Source organism: Cervus canadensis, chromosome 11 (assembly GCF_019320065.1).
Source record: "Cervus canadensis isolate Bull #8, Minnesota chromosome 11, ASM1932006v1, whole genome shotgun sequence".
Taxonomy (NCBI): domain Eukaryota; kingdom Metazoa; phylum Chordata; class Mammalia; order Artiodactyla; family Cervidae; genus Cervus; species Cervus canadensis.
In genome coordinates this window covers 73,241,121-73,254,615 of record NC_057396.1, presented here as the reverse complement: position 1 = coordinate 73,254,615, position 13,495 = coordinate 73,241,121, and the positions used below count along the sequence as shown (strand labels likewise).

At 38.7% G+C, this 13,495-nt stretch overlaps 2 protein-coding genes across 2 annotated transcripts in view; one reads left to right on the top strand and one right to left on the bottom strand.

The window, feature by feature from the left end:
• LOC122450481 (fatty acid desaturase 2-like protein FADS2B) overlaps positions 1-13,495 on the top strand; it is a 914,319-nt gene that overhangs the window by 584,470 nt on the left and 316,354 nt on the right. The gene's annotated exons all lie outside the window — the stretch shown is intronic.
• Positions 5,868-6,815, bottom strand: LOC122450498 (olfactory receptor 8J3-like). The gene has a single exon (XM_043482876.1). It carries the CDS (start codon positions 6,813-6,815, stop codon positions 5,868-5,870), a length of 948 nt encoding a protein of 315 aa, XP_043338811.1.

The following is a 13,495-nucleotide window of genomic DNA, read 5'->3' as shown; positions in this document are numbered from 1 at the left end:
AAAGGTCTTTGTGGTTTATCTGTATTGTCACAAATAAGTCATGGTGAACGGTGTCAGTCTCCAGTGAATATCAGAAGCTATCGGGCTGTAGGGAAGATTTTTAAGTCAGGATATGTTGGTTTCTGACTTTTTGCTTACAGCTATGATTATTATAATAAAGACTCTGATCCTGAGAAAGACTGAAGGCAGTAGAAGAATGGGGTGACAGAGGATGAGATGGTTGGATAAGCATCACCAACTCAATGGACATGAGTTTGAGCAAAGTCTGGGAGACTGTGAAGGACAGGAAACCTGGCATGCTGCCGTCCATGGGGTCGCAGAGTTGGGAATGACTTAGCTACTAAACGACAAGTGGTTAATATGCTCAATTCACTGCTCAGAAATACCACACAGTCTTCTTGCACCATACTGCATGCCCTTGTAATATGTTGCTCTTGCATTACATCTTTGTAATTATATACAGTCCTTAAAAATGTTTGTGTGTGTTACTTGCTCAGTCGTGTCCGACTCTTTGGGAAACCATGGGCTGTGATCCACCAGGCTCCTCTGCCCTTGGGATTCTCCAGACAAGAATACTGGAGTAGGTTGCCATTTCCTTCTCCTAAGAGTGTTTAGGCTCTGAATATACACAATATTTCCCCTGTAGGTTGTGAATGCATATAATATAGAGCATACTATACCATAATGTCTTCATGCACTCCACCTGTGTTCTCTTCCTCGTTCTCTTTTGATCTTTTGTCTTACAAGATTCATTTTGGTACCTGACATCTTTATCATTGTTTCTGCTTTTGGCTCTCAAATCACGCTGTTTGACCTGAAACAATATCAGTACTTTTTTTTTTTTTTAGCCTGTGCTGTGTGACAAGGGATCTTAATTCTCGGACCAGGGATTAAACTTGCACCCCCTGCATTGGAAGTGTAGTGTCTCAACCACTGGACAACCAGTTCAGCTCACTTCACTTGCTCAGTCATGTCTGACTCTTTGTGACCCCATGGACTGCAGTACGTGAGGCCTCCCTGTCCATCACTAACTCCCAGGATTTACCAAAACTCATGTCCATTGAATCGGTGATGCCATTCAACCATCTCATCCTCTGTCGTCTCCTTCTTCTCCCCCCTCCAATCTTTCCCAGCATCAGGGTCTTTTCAAATAGGTCAGCTCTGCATCAGGTGGCCAAAGTATTGGAGTTTCAGCTTCAGCATCAGTCCTTCCAATGAACACCCAGGACTGATCTCCTTTAGGATGGATCGGTTGAATCTCCTCGCAGTCCAAGGTTCTCGCAAGAGTCTTCTCCAACACCACAGTTCAAAAGCATCACTTCTTTGGTGCTCAGCTTTCTTTATAGTTCAACTCTCACATCCATACCCGACTACTGGAAAAACCATAGCCTTGACTACCTGGACTTTGTTGGCAAAATAATATCTCCGCTATTTAATATGCTATCTAGATTGGTCATAATTTTCCTTCCAAGGAGTAAGTATCTTTTAATTTCATGGCTGCAGTCACCATCTGCAGTGATTTTGGAGCCCCCCAAAATGAAGTCTGTCACTGTTAACACTGTTTCCCCATCTATTTGCCATGAAGTGATGGGACTGGATGCCATGATCTTAGTTTTCTGAATGCTGAGCTTTAAGCCAACATATCCAATGTCCTCTTTCACTTTCATCAAGAGGCTCCTTAGTTCTTCTTCACTTTCTGCCATAAGGGTGGTGTCATCTGCATATATGAGGTTACTGATATTTCTTCTGGCAATCTTGATTCCAGCTTGTGCTTCCTGGAGCCCAGTGTTTCTCATGATGTGCTCTGCATATAACTTAAGTAAGAAGGGTGACAATATACAGCCTTGATGTACTCCTTTTCCTATTTGGAACCATTCTGCTATTCCATGTCCAGTTCTAACTGTTGCTACCTGACCTGCATACAGATTTCTCAAGAAGCAGGTCAGGTGATCTGGTATTCCCATCTCCTTCAGAATTTTCCATAGTTTATTGTGATCCACACAGTCAAAGGCTTTGGCATAGTCAATAAAGCAGAAATAGATGTCTTTCTGGAACTCTCTTGCTTTTTCAGTGATCCAGTGGATGTTGGCAATTTGATCTCTGGTTCCTCTGCCTTTTCTAAAACCAGCTTGAACATCTGGTAGTTCACGGTCCAAGTATTGCTGAAGCCTGGCTTGGAGAATTTTTAGCATTACTTTACTAGTGTGTGAGACGAGAGCAATTGTGTAGTAGTTTGAACATTATTCGGCATTGCCTTTCTTTGGGATTGGAATGAAAACTGGCCTTTTTCAGTCCTGTGGCCACTGCTGAGTTTTCCAAATTTGCTGGCACATTGAGGACAGCACTTTCACAGCATCATCATTTAGAATTTGAAATAGCTCAACTGGAATTCCATCACCTCCACTAGCTTTGTTCGTAGTGATGCTTTCTAAGGCCCACTTGATTCACATTCCAGGATGTCTGGCTCTAGGTGAGTGACAACACCATCGTGATTATCTGGGTCATGAAGATCTTTTTTGTACAGTTCTTCTGTGTATTCTTGCCACCTCTTCTTAATATCTTCTACTTCTGTTAGGTTCATACCATTTCTGTCCTTTATTGAGTCCATGTTTGCATGAAATGTTCCCTTGGTATCTCTAGTTTTCTTGAAGAGATCTCTAGTCTTTCCCATTCTATTGTTTTCCTGTGTCTTTGTACTGATCACTGAGGAAGGTTTTCTCATCTCTCCTTGCTATTCTTTGGAACTCTGCATTTAAATGGGTATATCTTCCCTTTTCTCATTTGCTTTTTCTTCTCTTTTTTTCACAGATATTTGTAAGGCCTCCTCAGACAGCCATTTTGCTTTTTCGCTTTTCTTTTGTGGGGGAGACGGGGTGGTCTTGATCCCTGTCTACTGTGCCATGTCACGAACCTCCATTCATAGATCATCAGGCACTCTATTAGATCTAGTCCCTTAAATCTATATCTCACTTCTACTGTATAATTGTAAGAGCTTTGATTTAGGTCATACCTAAATAGTCTATTGGTTTTCCCTATTTTCTTCAGTTTAAGTCTGAATTTGGCAATAAAGAGTTCATGATCTGAGCCACAGTCAGCTCCCAGTCTTTTTTTTGCTGACTGTATAGAGCTTTTCCATCTTTAGTTGCAAAGAATATAATCAATCTGATTTCAGTGTTGGCCATCTGGTGATATCCATGTGTAGAGTCGCCTCTTTTGTTGTTGGAATAGGGTCTTTGCTATTACCAGTGCATTCTTTTGGCAAAACTCTATTAGCATTTGCCCTGCTTCATTCTGTACTCCAAGGCCAAATTTGCTGTTACTCCAGGTGTTTCTTGACTTCTTACTTTTGCATTCCAATCCCCTATAATGAAAATAATATCTTTTTTGGATGTTTGTTCTGAAAGGTCTTATAGGTCTTCATAGAACCATTTAACTTCAGCTTCTTCAGAATTATTGTTCGGGGCATAGACTTGGATTGCTGTGATATTGAATGATTTGACTTGGAAGTGAACAGAGATCATTCTGTCATTTTTGAGATAACATCCAAGTACTGCATTTCGGACTCTTGTTGACTATGATGGCTACTCCATTTCTTCTAAGTGAATCTTGCCCACAGTAGTAGATATAATGGATATTTGAGAAAAATTCACCCTTTCCAGTCCATTTTACTTCACTGATTCCTAAAATGTTGATGTTTACTTTGCCATCTCTTGTTCGATCACTTTCAATCTGCCTTGATTCATGGACCTAGTATTCCAGGTTCCTATGAATTATTGCTCTTTACAGCATCAGACCTTGCTTCCATCACCAGTCACATCCACAACTGGGTGTTGTTTTTGCTTTGGCTCCATCCCTTCATTCTTTCTGGAGTTATTTCTCCACTGATCTCCAGTAGCATATTGGGCACCTACCTACCTGGGGAGTTCATCTTTCAGTGTGCTATCTTTTTGCCTTTTCATACTGTTCATGGGTTTCTCAAGGCAAGATTAATGAAGTGGTTCACCATTCCCTCTCCAGTGGACCACATTTTGTCAGAACTCTCCACAATGACCCATCCATTTTGGGTGGCCCCACATGGCATAGCTCATAGTTTCATTGATTTAAACCAGGCTGTGGTCCATGTGATCAGATTTGTTAGTTTTCTATGATTGTGGTTTTCAGTCTGTCTGCCCTCTGATGGAGAAGGATAAGAGGCTTATAGAAGCTTCATGATGGGAGAGGCTGACTGAGGGGGAAGCTGGGTCTGCCAGGGAAATCCCCAAATGTCAATTTTGATTGCCCTGTTAGGAGCTACTCTGTTTCATTTTCTTTAGCAAAAGACAGTTTCTTATAAGATCACACTTTTCTGTTTACAATGATCATATTAATAGTAGTATCACACATTTACTGATATAATAAATTCACTGTGCAATTTCCTTTTTTTGTGTGTGACATCCTTTTAAAGGCAAATGAGATCTGACAAAACCAATTTATTCTGGTCCACAGAAGAGAGGTATAAAAGAGACACAATTGGGAAATATTTACCAAATGGCTTTAGGAAGAAACTTCTGAAATTAAAGAAATATATTCAGAGATTTCCTTCCAAATGAAATTATACCCATAGCACTGTTAGTTTGTACATCAAGAAATTTAAAAATAAATAAATAAATAAAATAGACGATGTATTTTATCATCAAACACTGAGCATTTTAATATTCACTATTTGAGGATCCAAATGAAACTAAGTATTTTCAGGGATACTGTTTGTTTATCAGGTACATGGCTAGTCTAGAAATACAGACATTTTCAGTAAATTAGTTTTAAAGAATGCCCACTGCTCTTCTTTGCTAGAAAGACCAGCGTGGTTACATGCACTATATAAATAGCATCCCATTAGTTTATCATCACACTGCTTAACTCCATTCTCATCTGATAAATCTGAGATATAGTCTGGTCATCTGCATACGTGCAAGTTGTATCATACATTTTGATGTACACTCAAAAACTATCAGAAATAAAAAAAAATACAAAAGCAATTAAAATTTCCCCTTAATGATGTAAAGAACTTTCAAAAACCATGGTTCATTGAATGCTTACTAATATCAAAACACAGTACATTTATTACACATACTACAGAAGACTGATGCTTAGAGTAAGGAGAAGAGAAAACTCCACTAGCTACCCCCACTAGGAGGTAGAAGAGAAAACTCCTATAGATGCCACTAAGATTATCATGCAGCAGTATTCAGAGTGGAAGTAATCAGTGATGGGGCCTTGTGTCCTTCATTAAAAAGTTGTATGAGCTATATTCATTACCGTAAAAATAATTTCATCTGCATTTTGGTTAGCATTCCAAATGCAAGTGTTATTAGGAGTGTGCAGCTTTTCCTTCAAATGACACTAAAAAAGAGTTAGGTATTGTTTTAAATAAATTTGTCAGTTTAATTTTGCTACTTAGTGATGAAAAGGATTTAGGCCATCTGCAATTCCAGAGGCAGTGATCCGCTACATGCAAATATGCACAGAAAGTAAAAGGAAGCCAAAGAATAAGAAAAATCCACTTACTTCTCTCAGCCATTATTTTCCTTCTTCTGTTTTAACTTACTTAAAACTTGCAAACTCATATCTCTCCTGGCTCCTGGCAATATTTATTTCAATGTAGATGCCTGCATAACCCTTGAGAAAAGAAGTGAATAATGCTTTGTTTCTGTATTAAATTCATACATCCAAGAACTTCAGATGATTTTTTAAATCAGTACATCCTAAATTCTAGCACCTTTTAATTCACAGAGTAGCCTGCATACCTATTAATCAATCATATAACTGTTGCTTTTTCCAACACAGTGGCATTCTATCTTAACTCTCTATTTATTTATAGATTTCTAATATTACATCAATTTAAAAGACAGGCACGGATTTGTCAGAAATCTCTTTAAGGCATCCTTCACATCCTTGTTCCTCAGGCTGTAGATTATGGGGTTCAGCATGGGAATCACCAGAGTATAAAACACAGAGGCCACTTTATTAGTATCCATAGAATGGTTAGTTTGAGGCTGCGCATACATGAATATCATCATCCCATAGAAGACAGACACCGCCATCATATGTGACACACACGTGGAAAAGGCTTTTTTCCTTCCTTCTGATGAACTTATTTTAAGAATGGACAAAACAATGTTGAAATAAGATACAAGAACTACAGTTATGGAAAACACCAGATTTGTAGCTGCAGATATGAACACAAATGTTTCTGGAAAGGAAGTATCAGAGCAGGACAATGCTAGCAGAGGGGCAATATCACAATAAAAATGATTGATGATATTGCAAGAGCAGTAAGTCACAGAGAATACAGAAGATGAGGCCACAACAGCTGTGGAAAAGCTATAGAGGTATGTGAGGGAAGCCAGCAGAAGGCAGATCCGCCGAGACACCACCGCCATGTAGAGCAGGGGGTTACAAATGGCCACGTAGCGGTCATAGGCCATCACAGCTAACATGAGCACCTCAGCTACAATGAAAACCAAGAACCCTCCTAGCTGAATGGCACATTCATAGTAGGAGGAGGTGTGTTTCTTTCCTAAGAAGTTGATCAGCATTTTAGGAGCAATGACAGTTGAATTGCCAAGATTGATGATGGCCAAGTGCCTGAGGAAGAAATACATGGGGGTCTGAAGTCGAGGGTCCACACTGGTGAGGGTGATGATGCTTAGGTTGCCTGTCACGGTCAGTCCATAGATGACCAGGAAGACAAAGAAGAGTGGGATCTGGAGGTCTGGATGTTCTGAGACTCCTGTGAGAATAAACTCAGTGACTCGGGTGAAATTTCCATGAGCCATGTAAGAGTTTGGAAAGTCATCTGGGAAAGAAAGGAGAAGTGGTCAGTTTTTAAAATTAAATTACAATTTAAAAATTGTATTTTCTAAGACTGTTGTTATATGGCAAGGGTAATTCCTGGGGTAAGATTTCCTAAAATCATACTTTGAAAATATATCAGTTCCCTTGAGAAAGTGAAAGTCACTCAGTCGTGTCTGACTCTTTGTGACCCCATGGACTTTACAGTCCACGGAATTCTCCAGGTCAGAATACTGGAGTGGGTAGCCATTCCCTTCTCCAGGGGATCTTCCCAACCCAGGGATCAAACTCAGGTCTCCTGTGTTGCAGACAGATTCTTTACCATTTGAGCCACCAGGGAAACTCATTAGTTCCCTTAATTCTGCTGAAATCAAGCATGCTGATGGTTTATAACTTCCCAGGGGGTGCAGTAGTAAAGGGTCTATCTGCCAATGCAGGAGACATGGGTTCAATCCCTGGGTCAGGAAGATTCCCCTAGGGGAGGAAATGGCTACCTACTCCAGTGTTCTTACCTGGAGAGTCCCATGGACAGAGGAACCTGGTGGGCTACAGTCCATGGGGCATCAAAAAGTCGGACATGACTGAGCAACTGAGAACAAAAAGGCTGGTTATATACTCTTCTTAAATTGCAAAACTAAATGTTGAAAAGCAACCAATTAAATCACACACATTATCTTCTTCCTCTAAGTTTTTCCTTTAAAGCTCTTTATTATATTGTTTGGCAATTTCCATAATACTTTGGCATCCTAAGCAACCCCTCCTTCCTTAGGTCAAGCTGTCATTAACACTCTCATGGACTTCTCATCTTCATATTACCATTTTCTCAGATTTGTTAAGCAAATAAGAGTCATTTTTTATCAGTCAAATATATTATCTGAGATATCTTCTGAAATAATTGAAAAAAACCTTGTTCTCATATTCAGTGCATCCCACACTCAGGTCTGTATCACTTGTCTAGTCATATCATTTCACCAGACATACTCTCAACCCTAGTCCCTCTGTTTCCCTATTGATATTCAAAAGTATCAGTTGAACTAAAATAAGCAATCTAGAAAATAAACATTTTTTCACCTCAGATTTTATTTTCCCTTTAAAACACTACAGAGGTTCTGACTTATCAAACCAGGAATCTATTCTGATCCACGGAGTAGAGCTGAGAAGGACAGACAATGCTGGAGATTGCTGAGCCAGATCTATTCCTTTTTTTCAGATGGTGCTGTCTGCTGTTTCTCTACTGAGTCCCACTCTGCTTTCAGTCTCCTTTCTCATGCACAGATTAGTAGAACCAGGGGTAACACGGCCTGCTATCATGGGTTTTCTTATAGAAAGATAGACAAAATTGGATTAAGCAATGGAATTCAGATTTGTAGCATCAGTTGTACCACTTTGAAGTCTTCAGTTCTGCTGAGAATCATTCTTGTGTTTATTAAAGGTCTCTTCATTTTCAGTGTCAGTTATTACATCCTTCTAAATTTCCATATTCTTGTACCTTGCCCATTCTTCTTTTAAATTTAAATCTTTTAAAACATGGTTAGAATACATAACTTGAAATCTGCCCCATTAAGAGATTTATGGCTGAACATACAGTATTGTCAATTACAGGCACAGGTACAGCAGATCTCTAGATCTTATTCATCTCATGTAACTGAAACTTTATACTTGTCGATTAGCAACTCTCTATATGGTCCAGCTTACAACTTCTGGATATTTATCAAAAGGAATTATTATCAGCATGTTTATGAGAAAGTGAAACCCTGCCCATTCTGCTAATTTGGGAAATGATATCTCTGGTCATTTTCTAATATCCTGATGAAACATTTTATATGCTTTCACTTTGAGCTAACCATTAGAGGAGAGCCCATGGGACTGTAGACCACCAGGCTCCTCCATCCATAGGGTTTTCCAGGCAAGAATACTGGATTGGGTTGCCATTTCCTTCTCTAGGGGATCTTTCTAGACAAGGTATCAAATATAAGTCTCCTGCACTGGCAGGGGGACTCTTTACCACTGACCCACCAGGAAAGACCTGTGTTGGCCATATTTATAGAAAAAAAAATATTACATGAGCCAGATATTAAAAAATATTTATTATTTATTTGAAATTTAAATTCAACTGAGCATCCTATATTTTATCTGGAAACCTTAACTTTACTAATTCTAATAGATTAATTTGTTGATGATTTTCAGGCATTCCTAACCCTTTCTGAACTTGCAATATCCAAATGCCACTTTCAATTTTCACAAATCAAATGAATACATGACTTCTAATCAATTCATAGGCTTTAATGTCCTAAAACTACCATCATCTTCCAGGGAAACCAGTTAACAAAAGACATAATGAAATTTTTGTGATGTAAAGAATAAACTGTCAGTGACTGTAAGAGAGTCCATAGTTGGAACCAAGAATTAAAGGAAATTATAAACACTGTGGTGTTAATCAATATCTACAATTCCTATTTGCTCACCTTTAATGAAGAATTCAATTTTCTGCTCCCAAATTACTCTGACCTGTCTTTGGGTAGGGGCAATTTATACTTTCCCTCTCTCCTTGTGATATTCCTTGAGGAAGTAGCATGAATTTATTCAGATGATTCTGCCCAAATTATATGAGAGTTTTTTTTTTTTTTTTAATTGCCTTTAATGGCTTCAAATTACCTAGGATATCCTGCATATTCTCTAGTGAAAAAATTGTAAGGAGCAATGTAAGGAAAGGAAGAAAACAGTACAAATTATCGGTACAGTTCCATGGAGACCTACATGACATAAAGGTACTTACTTCAAGACAATTATTACAACAACAATGAAAAAGATGGATATGCTTTCTCACAGTAAAACTGCAACTGTTCCAGAAGTCATGATAAAATGGTAAACAAATCATCATCATTGGATAAGAGTTTTAAAAGTGTAATTTATAAGTGGAAATTGGGATGAAATAATCTCATTGTGAGTTTAGTTTTCATTTATTTGGTGACCAATGATATTGGACACTTGTCAGTTACTTGCTGGTCATTCATATATATATATATACATTTTAAGTGTCTAAATTTTGTCCATTTCAATCAATCTTTTATTTATTTTTTTTCACTTTTTATAAGTGTGTTAGATGAAACTGCTTTTGGAGATTTTTTTCTAGAAGTTTTCTTACTTCTTAATTTATCCCATTTTGAGGGAAAATTGTTTTACAGAGTTGTGTTGTTTTCTGCAATATAACAGTGCAAATCAGCCATAATTATACATTTATCACACCCCACTTAAGTCTCCCTCCCCTCTCCCTACTCACCCCTCTAGGTCATGACAGAGTGCCCGTCTGGGTCCCGGTGTTATATAGCAACTTCTCACCAGCTATCTGTTGTACATATGGTGGTGCATTTATGTCAGCGCTACTTTCTCCATTCATCCTGTTCTCTCGTTCCTCCACTGTATCCACAAGTCCAATCTCTATGTCTGAGTTTCCATTCCTTTTCCACAAATAGGCTCATCAATACCATTTTTTATAAGATTATATATATGTGTGTGTGTGTGTGTGTGTGTGTTAATACACAATATTTGTTTTTTTCTCTTTATGACTTACTTTGCTCTATTTAACAGATTTTAATTTCACCCACCTTCCTAGAATTGACTCAAATTCATTTTGTGTGTGTGTGTCTGAGTAATATTACATTGGATATTTGTACCACATTTTCTTTATCCATTCATCTGTCAATGGACATCTAAGTTGCTTCAATGTCCTAGCTTTTGCACATATTGCTGCTACAAACATTGGGGTACATGTGACTTTTCCAATTATGGTTTCCTCGGGGTGTATGCCCAGTAGTGGGCTCACTGGGTCATGTGGTGGTTTTATGACTAGTTTTTTAAGGAGTCTCTGTACTGTTCTCCATAGTGGCTTCTCAATTTACATTCCCACCAATGGTGCAAAAGGTTTCCCTTTTCTCCCACATCCTCTCCAGCATTTATTGTTTGTAGATTTTTTTGATGGCCATTCTGACCTGTGTGAGGTGATACCTCATTGTGGTTTTGATTTGCATTTCTCTAGCAATTAGCAATGCTAACCATTTTTTCATGTGTTTATTAGCAATCTATATGTCTTTGGAGAAATGTCTATTTAAGTCTTCTGCCCTTTTTGGGGTTCAGGACAAAATCAGAAATGTAGACCAATGGGATAATATAGAAAGTCCAGAGATAAACCTGCATGCCTATGGACACTTTATCTTTGACAAAGGAGGCAATAATATACAATGGGGAAAAGATAGTTTCTTCAATCTGTGGTGCTGAGAAAACTGGACAGTTAAGTGTAAAAGAATGAAATTAGAAGAGTTCCTAACACAATATACAAAGATGAACTCAAAGTGAATTTAAAAACCTAGATGTAAAAGACCAGAAACTACAAAATTCTGGAAGGAAATTTATACAGAACACTCTGACATAAGTCACAGCAAGGTCCTCTTTGGCCCACCTCCTAGAGGAATGGAAATAAAAACAAAAACAGACAAATGGAACCTAATTAAATTTTAAAAGTTTTGCACAGCAAGGAAAACAGTAAAAAAGATTAAAAGACAACTTCAGAATGGGAGAAAATAGTTGCAAGTGAAACAGCTGACAAAGGGTTCATCTCCAAAATATATAAGCAGCTAGTATAGTTCAATATCAGGAAAGCAAACAACCTAATCAAGAAAATGAGCAGAAGATTTAAACAGATATTTGTCCAAAGAAGACATCCAGATGGCCAATAAACACTCAGAGGTTTTATTATTTTGATGTCTCTGTTTAGTTTTTTGGCTCAAGATCCTGCAGTGATACAAACAAAGCAGAATTGTGTACCAGTAGGGAAGGCAGAAAACTCTCTCCCCTCTGACAACTTCTCATGTACAGAACAGATTGGGATGCAGGAGACGAAGTGGTTAGGAGAGGCCATAAAGCTGATAAAGCCCCTTCTCAAGGTACATAGAATAACACTCAAGACTGAGAAGGGAGAGGGAAAACTTGGAACCATTCTGTTATCACTGCAAGGACTGTGCTGTATTAGAGAACTTTGGAGTCTAACCTGGAAATTGTGATATGATCCTGTGACAATATCTAACTAAATATTGCTATATTCTTCTTAAAAGGGCAGATTTTATTTGTTCTTTTAGTTGCTTATTTTTGCAGGAAATTAACAAAATTTGTGTCAAAGTGCAAACTCTGCCTCAGGGATGGTTATATAAATGTTCATTGACATAGTTTTGTCTGGGGGTACTTCAACCTTTCCCCCACCTACATAGCTCAGGTTTCAGTTGGACGGAACCCTAGACATTCAGTGAATTTTCTCATCAGAGTTTGACAGAACTGTGATGTGTTTCAATCCTGTGTGAGGGGAGTGTTCATCATCCAGACCCCCAGCCATTTCTCATTCCCTGGAGGCTGTTCTTGGCCTGGCCTTATGGAACCTCACCTTAATAGCACGGTTTAGAAGTCACTGGACCTCTCAAGCAGCATTCAGGCTGCTGTGCACTCACTGTGTCTGCTTACCTGTCTCCACTCCAGTTCCCAGCTCCACATATTCCAGGCACCTCGGCCCTTCCTGGTCTGACCTGGTGTCTTCATCGTTACCTGACTATTGTGGTCTCCATGTGCCCACCGTCATCCCATGTGAAGGACTGTTAACTGTACCCCTTTACTCACATCACAGTCCTGTGCTGTCAATCATAAGATACCTGAAAACATTAATTGTCTGTGCGTCCTCTTTGTTCTCCAATTTTATGGTTATATTAAATATAGTTGCTTCTGCCTCTTTCTACCCCTATCTTGCCCCTTTTCCCTTCCCTCTCCCCATAGGTAATCACTAGTCTGATCTTTATACCTGTGAATCGGTTTCTATTTTGTTATATTCACTAGCTTTATTTTTCCAAATATGTAGTGTACAACTACAGGTAAAACTAAAAGATATACCCATTTGAATCCAGACTTCCAAAGGATACCAAGGAGAGATAAAGGGTTCCTCAGTGATCAGTGAAAAGAAATAGAGGAAAACAATAGAATGGGAAAGACTAGCGATCTCTTCAAGAAAATTAGAGATACCAAGGGACTATTTCATGCAAAGATGGGCTCAATAAAAGACAGAAATGGTAGGGACCTAACAGAAGCAGAAGATATTAAGAAGAGATGGCAAGAATATCCAGAAGAACTGTACAAAAAAGATCTTCATGACCCAGATAATCATGATGGTGTGATCACTCACCTAGAGCAGATATCCTGGAAGGTGAAGTCATGTGAGCCTTAGGAAGCATCACTATGAACAAAGCTAGTGGATTTGATAGAATTCCAGTTGAGCTATTTCAAATCCTAAATGATGATGCTGTGAAAGTGCTGAACTTAACATGCCAGCAAATTTGGAAAACTCAGCAGTGGCCACAGGACTGGAAAAGGTCAGTTTTCATTACAATCCCAAAGAAAGACAATGCCAAAGAATGTTTAAACTACTGCACAGTTGCACTCATTTCACATGCTAGCAAAGTAATGCTCAAAGTTCTCCAAGCCAGGCTTCAACAGTACATGAACCATGAACTTCAAGATGTTAAAGCTGGATTCAGAAAAGGCAGGGGTACCAGAGATGAAATTGCCAACATCTGTTGGATCATCAAAAAAGCAAGAGAGTTCCAGAAAACTCTACTTCTGCTTTATTGAC